This window comes from Bidens hawaiensis, unplaced genomic scaffold (genome assembly GCF_021521415.1).
Source record: "Bidens hawaiensis isolate Kalapana, Puna unplaced genomic scaffold, B.hawaiensis_p1.1 tig00004282_1, whole genome shotgun sequence".
Taxonomy (NCBI): Eukaryota; Viridiplantae; Streptophyta; class Magnoliopsida; order Asterales; family Asteraceae; genus Bidens; species Bidens hawaiensis.
In genome coordinates this window covers 680,936-698,761 of record NW_027491257.1, presented here as the reverse complement: position 1 = coordinate 698,761, position 17,826 = coordinate 680,936, and the positions used below count along the sequence as shown (strand labels likewise).

General features: G+C 40.3%; 1 protein-coding gene across 2 annotated transcripts; it reads right to left on the bottom strand.

The window, feature by feature from the left end:
• Positions 1-7,065: 7,065 nt before the first annotated feature.
• LOC143626105 (toll/interleukin-1 receptor-like protein) lies at positions 7,066-17,519 on the bottom strand. 2 transcript variants are annotated; one of them, XM_077096271.1, is made up of 4 exons: positions 16,407-17,519; positions 16,259-16,326; positions 15,446-15,925; positions 7,066-7,143 (listed from the first exon to the last, which is right to left on the bottom strand). In XM_077096271.1, exons 1-4 carry the CDS (start codon positions 16,452-16,454, stop codon positions 7,083-7,085), a joined length of 657 nt encoding a protein of 218 aa, XP_076952386.1. In that variant the 5' UTR covers positions 16,455-17,519; the 3' UTR covers positions 7,066-7,082. Both variants share the same exon structure in this region; 1 of them encodes a protein (XP_076952386.1).
• Between the last annotated feature and the right edge of the window lie 307 nt (positions 17,520-17,826).

Sequence of the window (17,826 nt, the reverse complement as noted above, 5' to 3'; positions counted from 1 at the left end):
ATCCTGGGCCCTCCGGAGGTAACAATCGTCGCAGCCTCCGGAGCGGTGGTCTTATCACCACCGGGATTCCCCGCCACCTCTTCGCTCTCGGTCTCCGAATCAGACCGAGGCACCGGATCGGCAGTGGAGGCCACCTTCTCCTTCCCCTTTCCGCCGGCAGCCTTCTTCTTCCGCACCAACAGAGGACCATCTGCGGATTCCTCATCAGAACATACGATTAGAGGAATTCCAGCAGAGGTTTCAACATTGAGGGGTCGAGGGTTGAATAGCGCCTTACCTGGCCGCCTGGCGCTCAGGATCTCGTGGCCTAGCGGGTAGACCTCCACGAACCGATCCGCCGTTTGTTCTAGGATGGGCAACTCGTTCTCGTCTAGAGCGCGAGTACCCATCCGAGCGGGACCGTCAGCTTCCCGCGGGTACATGAGCGACTGCAAGTCGTTCCCCTCTGAAATAAACAGGAAAGAAGTTAGAAGAGATTCTAAATTAACAAAAAGAAACAGAGCATACCGTAAGGAACAGAGTTCGAACCGTATTCAAGGACGATTGGGATCTTTTGCGCATCCGCATCCTTCCACACCCGGCTCATCCCCAGCATCACCATCCCGGACTCCGCAAACCGGTAAACCGGAGATTGGACTCGGGATATCTTCGAGAACCATTCCGCCTCCTGGTAGTTGGAGGCGTGAAGGCTGGGAAGTGCTTGCCCATTCTTGAATTTCATGGCAAGGGGGATGGCATGAGCGGAGATGTAGAAGAACTCCCGCTTCCACGAACGAAGATTGCGCTCGGTTGCGCAAATCTTCAAACCCTTGATCCGGGTTATCAGGGTATACCACCCCTGGATGCACCTCCAAGAGTAGAAGGTCATCAGGCGGTCAACATAGGGCTCAATGCCGAGAATCCGGCACACCCACTCGAAGTGCCGAATCTTGGCAATCGCCATCGGGTGCACCTCGGTCAGGTGCACACCGTGCCTCTCCAGGACACGGTACACAAACTTTGTCAATGGGAACCTAAGATTCCCATAAACAAAGAATGCAGCATATACCCCGATCTTGCCTCTGGGGGCATCGTACACCGTCTGATGGGGTTCAGGAAACTCAGGCTCGAGAGACTCGAGCATGAACTTCCTGACGACGTACTGATACAGATCGACAGGCAGAGCACACTGGCACTCGCCAGCAGTACTCTTGTCATCGGCTGTAGCTTCGACATCGTGAGAAGACATCTTGCAGATGAAAGAAAACGATTTCAAGAGAATGCTCGACTGAAAAGGTGAGTATTCGCCGGAAATCGTTAAAGATGAAGAGAGAAGTGAAAGTGTGAATTGCAAAGAACCCTCTCCCCCTTTATATACTAATCGCAATTAATGCAATGAAATTAATGCGGAAGAGATAGAAATCGAAGGTGCAATGAAACTATGACACGTGGCAAAAAGCAAGCTGGCAACAGTTGTTGAAAGGACGCGTACCTTTAATTTCGCGGCCACGCGCCCGAAAAATCGCGCCCACGCGCCTGAAAAGGCGTCTGGAATGACCATGTACTGTCACGTCACCATAACTTCCTGCACGTCCTGACACAGTCAGAAGAAACCGTCGCACGACGTTTCAGAGGTTTGGACTGTTCTTATCCTTTCACCAACTCTTTGAATTTCAAAAAATTTCAAAAAGATTCAAAAGTAAGCGGGATAATACCCCTTACCTTGGCAACCAAGTAACCATAAGACGGGTGCGGGTACAGTGTCAAGGCAAAACCCTTCACATACTTAGCACCCGCAGGGAATTGACGCCAGGAATACCTTGGAAGTAAAGTAACCGTAAGACGAGTGCGGGTACAGTGTCAAGGCAAAACCCTTCACATACTTAGCACTCTGCAGGGAATTCAAACCAAGAAGGATCTTCTGGGCCATGCTTGCGGAAACGGGAATAACATCCCCGCATGACGGGAACGTCGAGAACTATATTGTTTGAAACTCCAAGATGGAATTGGTGGTTTTAGCATAATTGATCAATATGTTGAAAACTACCAAAACCCCATGGAGAAACCACACAAGTGGGACTCAACGCTCCTGACTTGCGAGGAGGTTACAAACCTACCCGCTTCATACCCAAAGATCAAGCAGAAAAGTCGGGAATTTCTGCGTGACATCAGGAAAACCTTGGGAAGAATCCCCACGGAAAACCTAAAAACTAAAAACCCTTTTCAAAACCCCTTGCTAAGTCCAAAAGTTCACCTCACTTATTGATAATTCATGAGAAGAACATTGGACTGGGGGGACTTGAAGAGGTAGGTCCCAGCAGAGCCCAGTTGGACCCGCAAGACTCACCTTGAACAGGGACGTCTGCGCAACGACCAACTGCTCCCGCAGGACCCACCATGCTCAGAGAAAACCTTACGCGCAGTACGCCAGCTGTACCCGCAGGGAAAGCCTCCCAATGGTGAAGTACCCCGCCTGTTCCCGCAGTTGCGGATACAAGCCATCAGGGAAGGCTACCCGCACTAACAGCAAGGCTACACGCACAAGGCACTAGCTACTTCAGTAGTCACATGAAGGAATGAGCAAGGCGGGAATACTCCCGCCTAAATGAGCCAGCCCGTATGCTTCTGGAAGATCTTTTGTACTATACCTACTAAGGTATGGGCAGAACAGACGATTTGACCAGAACAGCCCATGAACCAATCACAGGGTGACAGCTCACCGACAACAGTACGAGGAGGAGCACCCTCTAGTATTGTTTGTCACTATTAGCCGCTGCCTACTCACCAACCCTTACGATGGGACGTGCGCAGCCTACAGTTGGTTGAACAGTGCGTAGCCGGCAGTAAAGGAACAGTGTACAGCCGACCTTGTTACTGTCGGCCGTAGCCTATCCACCAACCAGCATGGCCTGTGCGTAGTCCACTGTTGGTGGAACAGGAATACTATTCAGCCGGCTGTACCTTCTAGGAAACCTACCTTCGGCTATAAATACTCCAACACCTTGGAATGGTAAGGACAGGATCTGATATCTCACTCTTATCTAGCAATCTCTTAATATACACTTATATTCAGAGCAATCTGGTCTGATTCTCACGCCGGAGGGTGGTCACAAGGAGGAACCCCCCCTTCTCAGTGACGAGCTTACGGTGTCTGTTTTGCAGGTCCCCTGAAGAACAACCTTCTCTGCAGGACCTCATCCTCGTGGGAAACATTACTTAACCCCCAGATTATCCATAATCTGCCCCGGGTCACTTAGTGTTTCTTCATCCAGTGAAAAATATATAATTCTATACATATAGTCAGGAGGTTTAAACTCGAGTATTTTATTCTCTTTAATTTGAGTATAGTATTGTCATAGTTTATTAATTTTAAAATAACTAATATGTTACGTGATTACAAGTTATTACCGTCAACGGGTCGGGCAGGCTTGGCTAATGGTGTCGGAACGGGTTAGGGTTGGAACAGGTTAATACAAAAAAGGGTTAGTTCATGTCAGGATGGGTTTATATCGAAAAGATTCACGTCAAAACGGGCTTCGGGTTTGAAACGTTTTCGGGTCGGAACAAGTCCTTCAAAACGGATGACACTGTTTATACATACCGGATTGCTCGCGTATAGACGTTGTGTGGCGCACTTACTGGCGCCGGCCACATATCCGATGCCATGTTAAATGCATACCACCGTCGGGTTACGCACGTACCGTTGCGAGGTTACAAACGTATTAACACCGACCGCCTTTGCGCGTACATCGCTGTATCGCACGGGCACCTGGCTAGTTAGAAAATAATTCAAAAAGATATTTTTTTTAAATTATCTCAAAAGTTAAATGTGATAATTAAAATATTTAAATTTAAATATATTAATATCGATACATATATAGATCACACTAGTTTTTTTGTCTCTCGTATTACGGGGTTGTTTTACATTATTCGTTTATAATATTTATATACTTTTGTGAATTTTAATTTTATTTATTGTAAGATTTTAGGATTTGATTATGAAATGGTTTCACAAAATGAGAAGTTATAATCCGATTTAAAAGCAACCTGGGTTCGGTGAGACCCATGAACCGCTTACTTTTTTACTATAAAATTGTTTCTTAATTATAAATGATATCTTTTAAAAAAAAAAACTCAGATATTAATTTTTAGTATATCCCTATTTTATAGGATTTTCATCTCATATATCACATATCTGGTAAGATTAATTTTCAATTTAATGAGATGTTATAACCCCCGTTTAAGAGCTATTTGGGTTTGGTGAGACCAATACCCATGAATCTAGATCAAATGCATGAGAAACCACAATTTACAAATAAAACAATCACGTGGCTTGAGAGAATGTAGGAAGTAACCATATATCTTTTAAAATTTTCGTTTATATATATTTGAGATATGTCATCTAATATATGGGGCCAGTTTGAAGGACAAATGGGTGAAGGGACGAATCATGGCGTTAATTCAGGGTTCGAACCGACATGGGGAGAGGGTTTTCGGATTTCATGCGCTTCCCGCGCATCAGGGAGGGTACCATCTCACAGCGGTAGATGAGTCGACCTTGATCATAGTCTCAAAAGGGTAGGTTTGAATGTGAGATTCTATGCGGTTCGAATAAAAGAATATACTATTGTTGTGTAGCTTGGGACGAATAGTAGTAACCTGGTAGTACAGAGTTCCTTGGTGAGAATGTCAACAATCTAAACATCAGTTGAAAGAACATAACGAAGATGTGTCAAGTACATTATTGAGTTCTTTCTAATGAAATGTTGGTCAATCTTACGTATGGGTGCGATTGTGTGAATTTCTGACACAACGTCGGGTCAATCCGTGAATACGCGGTTCCTGTTGATCACGTGTGTCCAATCCGATTTCCAGCATCGGATCATGTTCGGGTTCTTCTCAAATTTTCGGGATCATATCGTGTTGAACCTGCCAACCCACAAACACCACCTATTTAACACTCATTCTCTCAAGGTGCTTAGGTATTGAGAGCAAACGAGAAGAAAGAATGAAAAAAAAAACAAAAATCAAAAAGCAAACAAACAACCAACCAAACAAACAAACAAACGATAAAACGAATTCCATCCTTAATTGGAGTTGAAAATGCTTCTTGATCATCCCTTCAATAATCTCCAAGTAAAGATATTTGGATGTGGAGTTCTGTTTGGTTATGAGTCTAAGAACTTAATTCTCAGTATTTATGTGTTGTTAAACGGGTTGGAAACAGAATAATACGAACTAATTAGAAATCATTAAACTCAAAAGAGTGATAAACTATAAGTAGAGAAATTTGAGGCTCTTGTATATAAATCATAGTTTATGTTTATATCATTAGAATTCACTATATATTCATGAACAGCTTGCCAAAAGTTGGGCTACAAGGGTTCTTAATGTTAAAATCCTAATTTTGCTCAAATTAAGGTTATAAGTTGTATCATGTTACAAGCCAAACAGAAGAGCTCAACCCAAAAGACTAGTCTGGTGGGTGAGGGAACCCATTTGGCTTATAAACCCTACATCAGTTTTCCATAAAACCGACACGGGACAAGTCCCATAATTGGCAATGGTTTCAGTCCGTAACAAATTGTCATTGAACCGCCCTCGTGTTTTCATTGTTTCCAACACTATTTATTCCTTGTATGATTTGAGTTAAAATCTAATATTTGGAGAGCCTAAGAGTGGATAATCAAGAATTCTTAAATAAGCATGTCACAATTAATTGGTTTGGCATATATGTACATGTATGATGTATGTATACATATTTTAGGGGGTGAAACTTTAAAGGATAAAGAATCAATAATTGTACTACATTTAGTTTGTCTTTGAATGATTTGTCAGTTACTTTGTGTAGTTGAAAGTGAAACATGAAGATAATGAGCTGTTTTGGTAGGGATGGATATTAATATTCTGGTTGTACTATTATTTGTGATTTTTTATCCTCTTCCAGTGAAAAATATATAATTCTATACATATAGTCAGGAGGTACATGAACTTCTGGGTATATATCTACTTTTACCGCATTCTTACCTGGTATGATGGTGATTGCATTTTATTCTGTTTTAGATTCTTGCATTTTATTGCAAAGTTTTTATGCCACTTGATGGTATTGTAGCATGTGAACATAGCAGTCTATGATGATGTAAAATGATCATTGTTTTCAATCCTTCTTATCGTTGCATAATCACGTGAATCGGTTTCCACTTTAGTCTTGAATCCAATTTGCACATGCCTCTGATATACTGAGCAGAGTCACACTATCTTGTTCTTTCCAGTCTATTACCATTTCTTTAAACAATTGTAAACCTTTACTTGGATGACCATAACGAAAATGCATTGATACATATGATCAAATGACTTAAGTCCAATAAACAACTCTTTCAGGCATTAAATCAAAACAGTACATAATTCAAACACAATGCTTCATCATACATGTAATTTACAATTTTACATTACTCATCCTAACTATGACTCATTATTCTTAAATAACACAAATTGAACCGTACATGAACTACATGATCCGACTCTAGCCCGCCTTTGATTATCTTTCCATGAACCTTTTGAGCAGGACCCAAATCATCAACGCTCTTATATGTGTCTAGCCAGTCCATCATTGAGTTACCTAGAGAAGAGTCCCTCAAGTAAGAAAACCGAGGAATAACATTTCTAGCTATTCCATCATCAGGAGTTTCAAGTTTTTTCAGAATCTCATCAACTGGGATACATATAAGTCTATCCAAGAGACTCAAACTTATAAACCATAATCATTGAAGCATTCAACAGATCTTGGGTGCTAGTGGTGATTATTACTCGCTCCCATTACCAAACAGTTTATGGATCCAACTAACATCTTTAGGTGGTCAATGTGATCTACATCATCAAGGACAATTAATACACTGTTCTGAGATAATCTTCTCTCCATCTCATATATTCCTTGTTCATTGCTCTTTAACATCACTTTTGATTTCAGAACATTTGAGAAAATTTTCTCTTGCAATGGTTTTAAGCCATGCATTCTTGATTCAACTCATTTTTGGCAAAGCAGCAACCTCCGAATTCATGATGTATGTTGGCACTTACTTTAGCACGTGCTTCAGTACATGTCATCAATTAAGCAATTTCTGTGAGATGTCATCACAAATTTTTCTGATGGCTTTTGCTTCATGCCTGTGCATTTCATAAATGAGATAGTAAGCTCATATGCACACAAAAAAGCATATATTCCATGAAGTGCTTAACATAAACTTCAGTGCATGTTGAGAAAGAAAGCTCCTATAAAAGACGCTACAAATTGACCGTGGTGGTGAGTTCAATTCTAATCAGTTCAGTTCTGTCAACAGGTGGAAATCAAGCTTCAACTAGCTGCCCATGCATACACTCCACAACATAACAGAGTTATGGAGCTTAGCAACAAAACAATCCTCTGCGTGACAAGATCTTTGTTGAAAGCAATGCAAGTACCAGAATTGTTTTGGGGTGAAGCGATTTGACATACAGTGTATTTGCTAAACGAATCATGACTAAAGCAGTGACAAGTAAGATGCTGTATGAAGGCTGGAAAGGGATGTGAAATTAATCTCTTTTATAAGTCTAGGGACTAGAATTATATATATTGAAACTATGTTTTATATTAAGGTGCAATAAGTTAGGAGTACAAGAGCTTATTGTGACAAGTATCATAGATATTAACCTTCCCTGTACTGATTGACGGGAACAAGAAGACAGACCGTGAGATGGTGACTTCCGGTGAAGGGGTGCGACGGTTCGAGTGGCAGTTACCGGTGTAACCGGCGTTTCGGTCTAGTATAAATAGGAATCGTTATTTCTCATTTGTAATCAACATTCATACATTCAAGTAATATAATCTTTCAAGTTCTTGTTCAATTTGTGTGCAAATCTTTGATTCGGGGCAACAATTGGCATAAGAGCTTTGGGGTTTTCTTGTTTCCGGCCGAAATAAAAAGTGCAGCAGCAGTTTCTGGTGACGCAGCAGGTTTCCGGCACAAAAGTGCAGATTCCGGCGCATTGCGTTTTTCCGGCGAAATTTTTTCCGGGCGGAATTGAACAACGAACCAAGAACCGGTGTTCTCCATCGATATATCGAAGTTTCGGAGAAGAAAGAACATCGGCAGCAGCTGCTACTGGAAATCACGTTTTTCCGGCAAAAACGATTTTCTGGCAGGGGCCGTTTCGGGCAGATCTTGAACCGCGTATTGGTGTCGGTGGTTTCCGGCAGTAGATTGAAAGGTTTTGGCACAAGAAAAAAACCAACGTTGTGCACGCTTAGGAATAGTAGTGGTGGTGAATTCCAGTTTCAAAATTCAAAAAATAAGGAGGCATAGTGGTATTTGTGCTTCCGGGCTAAAGACGAACACATTGAAGGACTAAACCGAAGAAAGATATACAAGGGCTGATACGGTTTGTCAGTACATATAACACATTTTTAAGAAAACGAGTTTTGATTAAGGAATAATCGAGGGTGACTGAAGGAATAAGATTCGCGAGTTTCGGTTAATACAAAATTTAGATTTGCAAATTATATTATTGAATTATTGTATTTTTAGTATATAGAACCATTAGGTTTGTCTATACGGGGATTGTGAAAACTTTAGTCAGTCAAAGTGAAAGTTATACGATTTGAGAGGATGTCAGATTCGGAGTCACATCCGGATAACAACGCAGTAGTAACACACAAAGGGGTAGGATCGTTAACCCATTATCAATGCCCAATTTTAAAGTCTACAAACTATACATTGGGCAATTCGAATCAAGATAATTCTTGAGGCAAACGGATTATGGGAAACGATTGAACCTACTGAAGGTACGTGACTAGATGTTCAAAAGGACAAGGCAACAATTGCGTACCTGTATCAAGAGATACCAGAGGCTGTCATTCTGCAAGTGGCAAGTTGCAGAACAGCAAGAGAAGTGTGGGAAGCGTTGAGGAAGAGACATGTCGGTGTTGAACGAGTACAGAAGGCTCGTTTACAATTATTAGTGGTGGAGTTCCAAATGATGCAAATGAAGGAGGACGAGTCAATAGACACCTTCATGGAGAGGATTAACACGTATGCTACTAAGGCAAGTGAATTGGGAAAATCCTTGGATGAACCCATGCTTGTACGGAAACTCTTAGAATCCGTGCCAGATCGGTTTATCCAGATTGTTGCATCAATAGAACAGAGTACCGACATAGATAAAGTTTCAATCGACGAAATCATCGGGAAATTGAAAACTTATGAAGAGCGGATAAAGCTCAAGAAAAAAGGCCCTGAAGACGGTCAAGACAGATTGTTGTACACACGCCACGACAACAACTCAGGCCGAGATAAGCGATTTGAAAATTGTAGATGAGGAAAGTTTAACCCATCGAAGGGGAAATGGAAGGATAGGCAAAATCCTAAGGAAGAAGGCTCTTTAGGCAGTCCTAAGACGAACAAGAATTGGAGGAAGTTTGACAAGAGCAAGGTCAGATGTCACAAATGTGAGAAGTTTGGACACTTTAAATGGGAATGCCCACAAAGGAATGTTAGTGAAGCACAGTCAAACTTGGTGCAAGAAGATAAAGAACCAACACTGTTAATGGCAATCACTGTGGATGACAGTGAAAAAGTCCTGTTGAATAAGGGTGAAGTCCAACCCAAAAAGCACATGTCAACAGTGGAAAGTCTATGGTATTTAGACAACGGTGCTAGTAATCACATGACCGGAGTGAGGAGTCACTTCATGGAGATTGATGAAGCAATCAGTGGTCGTGTTCGATTTGGAGACGGATCACACGTAGAGATCAAGGGAAGAGGCTTTATATTGTTGGGATGCAAGAATTAAGAACAAAGGATCATATCTGACATGTACTACATTCCAATCTGAAGAATAATATATTGAGCCTAGGGCAACTAACAGAAATCGGGTGTAAAGTGGTCATGGAAGGAAATCGTCTGTTAATATATGATCACGGGAGGAACCTGTTATTCAGAGTAGAACTATCTAAGAACAGGTTATACAACGTCACATTGAAGATAGGAACACCCGTATGTCTTCTAGCAAACATGGATAACGAAGCATGGATGTGGCACGCAAGATTGGGTCATTTAAACTTTGATTCAATCAAAAATATGACTCGAAATAAGATGGTTCAAGGAATTCCAGAAGTCAAGCACGCAAGTCAGATTTATGATGCTTGTGTTATAGGAAAACACAGTAGAGATCCATTTCCAAATAAGGCTAAGTTCAGGTCTTAAAAACCTTTAGACTTGGTCTATGGAGATCTTTGTGGTCCTATATCCCCATCAATACATTCGGGAAAAAGGTATATATTCCTACTTGTAGACGACTGTACTCGTTACATGTGGGTTTACTTCTTAGTCTCGAAGGATCAAGCATTTGAGTTATTTAAAGAATTCAAGGAAAAGGTGGAGTCAGAATTACGAACCAAGTTAAGGATGCTGAGGACTGATAGAGGAGGAGAATTCACGTCAACTGAATTCAATCAGTACTGCAAAGGAAACGGCATTGCAAGACAATTAACAGCACCTTACTCGCCACAACAAAATGGAGTAGTTGAACTAAGAAACAGGACAATGTTATCTACTACTCGAAGCATGCTTAAGGCAATGAAGATGCCTCAGAATTCCGGGGAGAAGCAGTTAGGCACGCAATATTCATACTAAATAGAGTTCCTACAAAAGCTCTATTGGGCAAAACACCGTTGATGTTCGGGTATTTTGTATATATATTAGTGTGTTAATTATGTATTTTTGTTTAGTATATTGTTAGAACTTTGGTACTTCATACGTGCTTTTGTATTTCAGGTCATTGATCGTTAAAGATGCTAAATTGGAGACTTGTACGAGCATGGAATGATATCTTGGGATGACCGGAGCATAACTTGAAGTCTTGGGAAGTGTTAGAAGGATTCGGAAAGAGTTTGGATGAGAAACCTAAAGCCGATGCTAAAACTAAACAAGATGGGTTCACAAAAAGCGACCAAGAAGTAAAACGAGCATATCCTGGGCTAGAAAATGAGTTACGGAACTCATAATATATGAATTTTAGGTTTCTCAAAGAGAGGAATCCAAATATGAGGTTATCTTCCATCCCGTAGCACGATGTAATGGGCATATGGCCATCGCGATACACGATAGTCCCCGTAGTCGGGAAAGTTAGGGTTTGATGTTTTATTTCGTTTTGACGACCCTAGATGCGATCATTCAGTTTCCAGGCGATTTTGAGAGTAGCAAGAAGGTCTACCATCATTCCCAATCATCTCAAGGCCATAGATATGTTCCACAACATCATAATCGAAGCCCTAGAGATGCTAAGACGCGGCTAGACCCTTCGAGTCATACCCAGGAAGTATAGTTTGTAACTTTCAGTTTATTTCTTATGTACTAGAACAACTAATTGTGATTATCTTTGGTTAATCTATGAGTATTGATGTCTAATATTATTGTGCAATCAGTCGGTGTAGGTTTATTTCGATCAGAACGATTTGTTTGCCAGTTGTTATGATAATTGCTTATAGGATTGTTTTGACCTGTTAATTGTGAGAAAGCATACGTTTGCCCTTAGTTGAGTCACACTGGCAGGGACTGTGTGATAACCAGTGCTGTGTGTTAGCGAGAGTGGATGCCTAAAGTTTAACCGGTTAGTCAGTCTGTAGTTGATCATTGATAGTTAATATGTTATGTGCATGAGATTACTGTCAGTTTACTTACTTGAATTCCCGGGTGTGATTTGCTTTGTTTGATTGATTAATTACTTGATTACTTGTTTGATTCTTATAAAACTCAATTCATTTGCTAGTGTGATCAGCACTTTGACTTTTAAATAGTTGACTTCATAATGTTAGGAATCGATTTCACTTTACACTGACCACATACTCCTCGTGGTTCGACACCCTACTTACCCTAGCTTGCTTATGTGATTATGACACTAGATTTAATTGTTTTTTACTAGATAGAGATAGTCTAGCATCAACCGTACGAAGCACTAACTGGAAGGAAGCCGAATCTAGGAGACTTGAGATTTTTGGTTGCACGGTATATGCCAAGGTAATATCATCTCACTTGAAGAAATTAGATGATATAAGCACGCCTATGGTCTATTTAGGTGTGGAGGAAGGATCAAAGGCATATAGGTTATATGATCCGGCAAAAGATAAGATTTGTATAAGTCATGATGTTAAGTTTGTGGAGAAGAAATCTTGGAATTGGGATAGCTATATCAAAGAGAAGGGTACGTCAGAAAAGCAATGGACAAGTTTTATCAATGAAGGGTTTGATGAAGTTCAAATAGTACCGGTAAATCCCGAGATTCACGAAGACAATCACGAAGGAGAAGTTGGCAATCAAAACTCTCCTGTTACCCCTCCAAGATACTCCTGTGAACCTATATCAGATAAAGAGGAAGAGGTTCATGAGACGACCAGGAGTTCACATCATGAGTTTGATCATACCCCTAAACGAGGTTTTAGGAGCATATCACAAGTGCAAGAGGATGCACCATCAAGACGATTAAACATGGATGAGTTGGAAGAGCTTATGATGGTGGAGGAAGAACCACGTAATTACAAGGAAGCATCTACCGATGAAAGATGGATTGAAGCAATGAAGGTTGAATTGGATTCAATCAACAAGAACAACACTTGGATGTTGACTACTTTGCCAAGTGGTCATAAAGCGATTAGTCTGAAGTGGGTGTTTAAGACGAAGAAAGATGCTAAGGGAAACATTGTGAAATACAAGGCTAGGCTAGTAGCAAAAGGTTACATTCAAGAACATGGTATAGATTTCGATGAAGTATTTGCACCAGTTGCACGTATCGAAACTGTTCGGTTAATCTTAGCCTTGGCAGCCTATCAAGGCTAGGAGGTACATCATCTAGATGTAAAATCAGCATTTCTGCATGGAGAACTCAAGGAAGAGGTTTACGTTCAACAACCTGAAGGGTTCATAAAGCCAGGAAATGAAGGAAAGGTATACAAGCTCTCAAAAGTGTTGTATGGGCTACGACAAGCACCCGCGAGCATGGAATATGAACTTAGATCAAACACTGAAGTCACTAAATTTCAAGAAGTGTACACCGGAGCAAGCAGTTTACACAAGAAGGACCAAGACATCCACTTAATCATCGGAGTTTATGTAGGTGATATAATAGTGACAGGTACGCCGAAGCAGGAAATAAAGAAGTTCAAATCCCCAGATGGAAGAAAAATTTGATATGAGCGATCTAGGATTATTGGCATACTATCTCGGCATAGAAGTCACTCAGACAGGGGGTGAAATAAAAATCAAGCAGACGGGGTATATAAACAAGATACTGAAGGAGTCAAACATGGTGGATAGCAATGACACAAAGATTCCTGTGGATCCCGGTACGAAGTTGACAAAGACTGAAGGAGGAAATCTGGTATATGCTACACAATACAGAAGTCTGATAGGATGTCTCAGGTATCTTCTGCATACAAGGCCAGATCTCAGTTATTCAGTCGGATTACTTAGTAGATTCATACAAGAACCAAAGGAGCATCACTTGAAAGCAATAAAGCAAGTGCTGCGTTACATCAAAGGAACCAAGGAGCATGGAATAGTCTATGGGAAGCAAGGAAGCTGCAAGATCACATGTTATAGCGATAGTAGTTATGGCGTTAACACAGATGAAGGAAAAGGAACTACTGGCTTGGTGTTTTACTTTGGAGAATCACCGATAACCTGGAGCACTCAGAAGCAACAGACGGTGGCATTGTCATCATGTGAATCAGAATTCATGGCGGCTACTGCGGCAGCATGTCAAGCATTATGGCTGAAAAGATTGCTAAGTGAAATCACTGGATTGAAAGAAGAGAAGATCACGTTAAAGGTAGATAACAGTTTTGCCATAGCACTCATAAAGAATCCAGTCTTTCATGGCCTTGCAAGCACATAGATACATGCTATCATTTCATCAGAGAGTGTGTGGCGAATGAACACATCAATGTGGAGCATATCAGCGGTGAACTACAAAGGGCGGATATACTAACAAAAGCGCTCGCAAGGATCAAGTTTATCACCATGAGGCAGATGCTCGGAGTTCAAGACTTACATCAAGAAGATAAAAAAGATTAAGGGGGTGAATGTGAAATTAATCTCTTTTATAAGTCTAGGGACTAGAATTATATATATTGAAACTATGTTTTATATTAAGGTGTAATAAGTTAGGAGTACAAGGGCTTATTATGACAAGTATCATAGATATTAACCTTCCCTGTGCTGATTGACGGGAACAAGAAGACAGACCGTGAGATGGTGACTTCCGGTGAAGGGGTGCGACGGTTTGAGTGGCAGTTACCGGTGTGTAACCGGCGTTTCCGTCTAGTATAAATAGGAATCGTTATTTCTCATTTGTAATCAACATTCATACATTCAAGTAATATAATCTTTCAAGTTCTTGTACAATTTGTGTGCAAATCTTTGATTCTGGGCAACAAGGGAGCAAACCAACACTTCATCACTTGAAAGTGTTTGGTTGTGTTGCTCACGTGGATAAAGTGTCAAACCAGATAAAAAAGTTAAGTGCTAGGAGTTGTGCAGTGGTGTATTCGGGCGTTGAAGCTGGTGCCCAAGGTTATCGCTTGTATAACCCTAATCAAAGAAAACTTTTAGTATCCTGTGATGTTGTGTTTGATGAAAAGAGACAACGGCCTGGGATGCGGTCCAAGAAATGAAGCTCTATGACGCCGCAGCCATCTAATCACAAATCATCTTATTTGAATATGCATGTAATCTTAGGGAACAACCGAAGTCGATTAACGCTATGACAAGTTCAACAAGAGATGCAACCACCCAACTGTTGTCTGGTGGTTTTTATCGCACCCTCTTTAAAGGTTTCGGTTAATTCAAGGAACTTATCAAAAGATGACAAGATGAATGATGAAGAGGTACGAGACCTTTATGATCAAGAACTATTGTTGGTTGACGAGGAACCAACATCATACAAAGAGGCCTGCCATGACAGAGAGGGGAAGAAAGGAATGCAAATCGAGCTTGAATACATAGAAAGAAACAAGACCTGGCATTTGGTCAAGTTGCCACCCAATTAATCACCAAGCGATTGGATTGAAATGGGTCTTCAAGCTGAAAAATCTTATTAGTTTGCAAGTCTGAAAGTAGGAGTACTTAATTTGAGTCATATTATATGTTTAGGTAGTTATTTAATATAAATTGATTGTTAGCTGTATGTAATTAGTTTGCCAGGAATTATAGATAAAAAAATGTCAGTATTAGTTGATATCATTTTTAGTGTTTGTGTGCCTAACTTCCAACAATTTTTTTTAGCTCAAGGATTTGTGAAAGAAAAGAAATATTGCTAGTATAGTTACCATTGCAAATACATAATTTTTCTTCTAATAAATAATGAAAGAAGAAAAGATTATTGTTATAATTAATATCTTATGTGTATATATATTTGAAGAAATGAAGAAGAAAATTACCCATTGGCCACGGTCCGAAGGTCCCATCCAGAAAGGTTACCAGCCTTCACAAGTGCTTCTCTCCAAGATTCAACTTTGTTCCTGTTTTCCAACTCATGTCGGGCAAGCGCTTCTCCGTAATACCTTGTTTGTTTTCTCGGTTCTGAGGGTTCCACGTCATAAAATATGGGTATAACGGTTTGCCTTCTCTCGTCCCTATTTTTCATAATAAATGCAAGCTCATCCAAGCACCAAGAAGAATTAGCATAATTTTGTGAGAATACAATGATGGCTATCCTCGATTCTTGAATAGCCTTAAAGAGGGATGGGCCAATGAGTTCTCCCCTGGGAAGTAGCTCATCATCCTTGTAAGTTAAGATTTGGCGATCTTGTAGAGTGAAGAAGAGATGATCTACAAATGTCTTGCGCGTATCTTCTCCTCTAAAGCTAATAAATACATCATACTTCCACGATGGAGACGTAGAGGATGTCTGCGATAACCTGTTGAGTTGTTTGGAATTGATTAACAAAAATGCAGTAAATGTAAATGAGGTTGAAGACAATATGTACAAACCAGTTGCAATTTATAGTTACTAAAATTTTACCCTGCAATACATTAGCAAGATTACTTATAACTGATATGTTGTAATTGCGGTCATTGGCGAGGATTTTAATATAGTAAGCTGAAAGTTATATGAAAATGATATATGATAATGTTTTCGATCAGTATTCCATATTATATTATTGGGTATGCTTGTTATATGGTTATTTAGCAAAACCATGCTATTTATATTTTTGAGCATGAAATGAAATTAATTTATATAAAAAAAATACCCTGATTGTCCTTGGTGATCATGAGCAGCGCAGGCAATATCATCATTCCGCCGTAAACCACTTGTTGCCTATCACAAACAACCAAACATTAGGATTCTAGATTAGATCTGGCATACTGATGTTTCTTAATTTAACTGCCACAACTTACTAGTTGCTTATCAAGAGCTTTCTCTAGTTGTTCCACGACCTTCTCCATTGTTGGGCGTTAACGTTGGCTCATCAAGCATTGGTAGGAAATGGTTGCAAACGTTAGTAAGGATGCTTTATCTATCTGTTTCTTTAGATCAGGATGAATGATCTCATCTAATGTTTTCCTTTCCCAATGCTTTTTGATCAAACTAGCTGAAAACTGATGCCCGTCGTCGGACTCTCTAACTCGTGCGAGCCTTCCACACAAAACTTCAAACAATACAACCCCAAAAGAGTAAACGTCAGATTCTTTTGTGAGAAGACCAGTTTCTTCGTAGGCTGGATCAACATATCCGATTGTGCCACTAGCAATATTCGAGAAAAAAAAGGTAGACATCATCCCCGGATTCAATTTGTGTAACCCAAAATCAGAGATTTTAGCTTTCCAGTTCTCGTCCAAAAGAATGTTGGAGCTCTTAATGTCACGGTGGAGAATTCTTTGGTGAGATCCAGTACCATCATGAAGGTACTGTAACCCACGAGCAGCATCTAGGCAAATCCGAAGCCGTTGGATCCATGTTAGATCAGCGCTGCTTAAATATTTGTCGAGACTGCCGTTGCATTCATACTCATAAACAAGTAACCTCTGCTCATCTTCATAACAAAATCCGAGAAGTGGGACGATGTTTTCATGTTTATAAACAGAAAGTAACGAAATCTCAGTTCTAAATTCTTCTTCTTGTTGGCCATACTGAGGATACAACATCTTTATGGCGATGTTGCCATGTTTACCAGATACGCCTTTATAGACAATCCCGAATTCACCACTTCCAATGATGTTCCCATTGGAAAATCCATTAGTTGCTTTTGCTAAATCTTTGAGAGGAATCTGCATACAGTTCAGTACTTCTTCGACGGAAGACATGAGCTTTGAATCGAATGTGATGCAAATCTAGAACAGGAAAGAGGGAGATGATTTAAAAGGCTTAGAAGGAGATGGCACCTTTTCTTAATAGGGGGTGAGGTAGAATAAATTAGATGAACATGCTTTATATAGATAGAAGTCAAAAACAATCTGGTTGTTTAGATATAATTTATTGGTTCAAATGGTTTCCACACTATATAGACGGCTTTTAATAACAGACAAATCCATCAAAGTCTTCCGGTGATGGTGGGTTCACGGGTGGCTCGTGAGACATTGAAAATAAGTTAGGACTTTAGACCCGCACTTAATTAAGGCATCCAAGTCCAAAAAACTTTATATATGGATATATTATAATGGGTAATAGTAAACTCAAAATAATAAATTGATGTGGTGGTAGGCTTAGTTGTTACTAAAGTATAGGTCATGAGCTCAAAACTTGTAATAAGCAATTTTTTTCTTAACAATTGTGATGAAAAGGCCACAAAATCTTGTTTCGATTTAGGCCTCCACATTT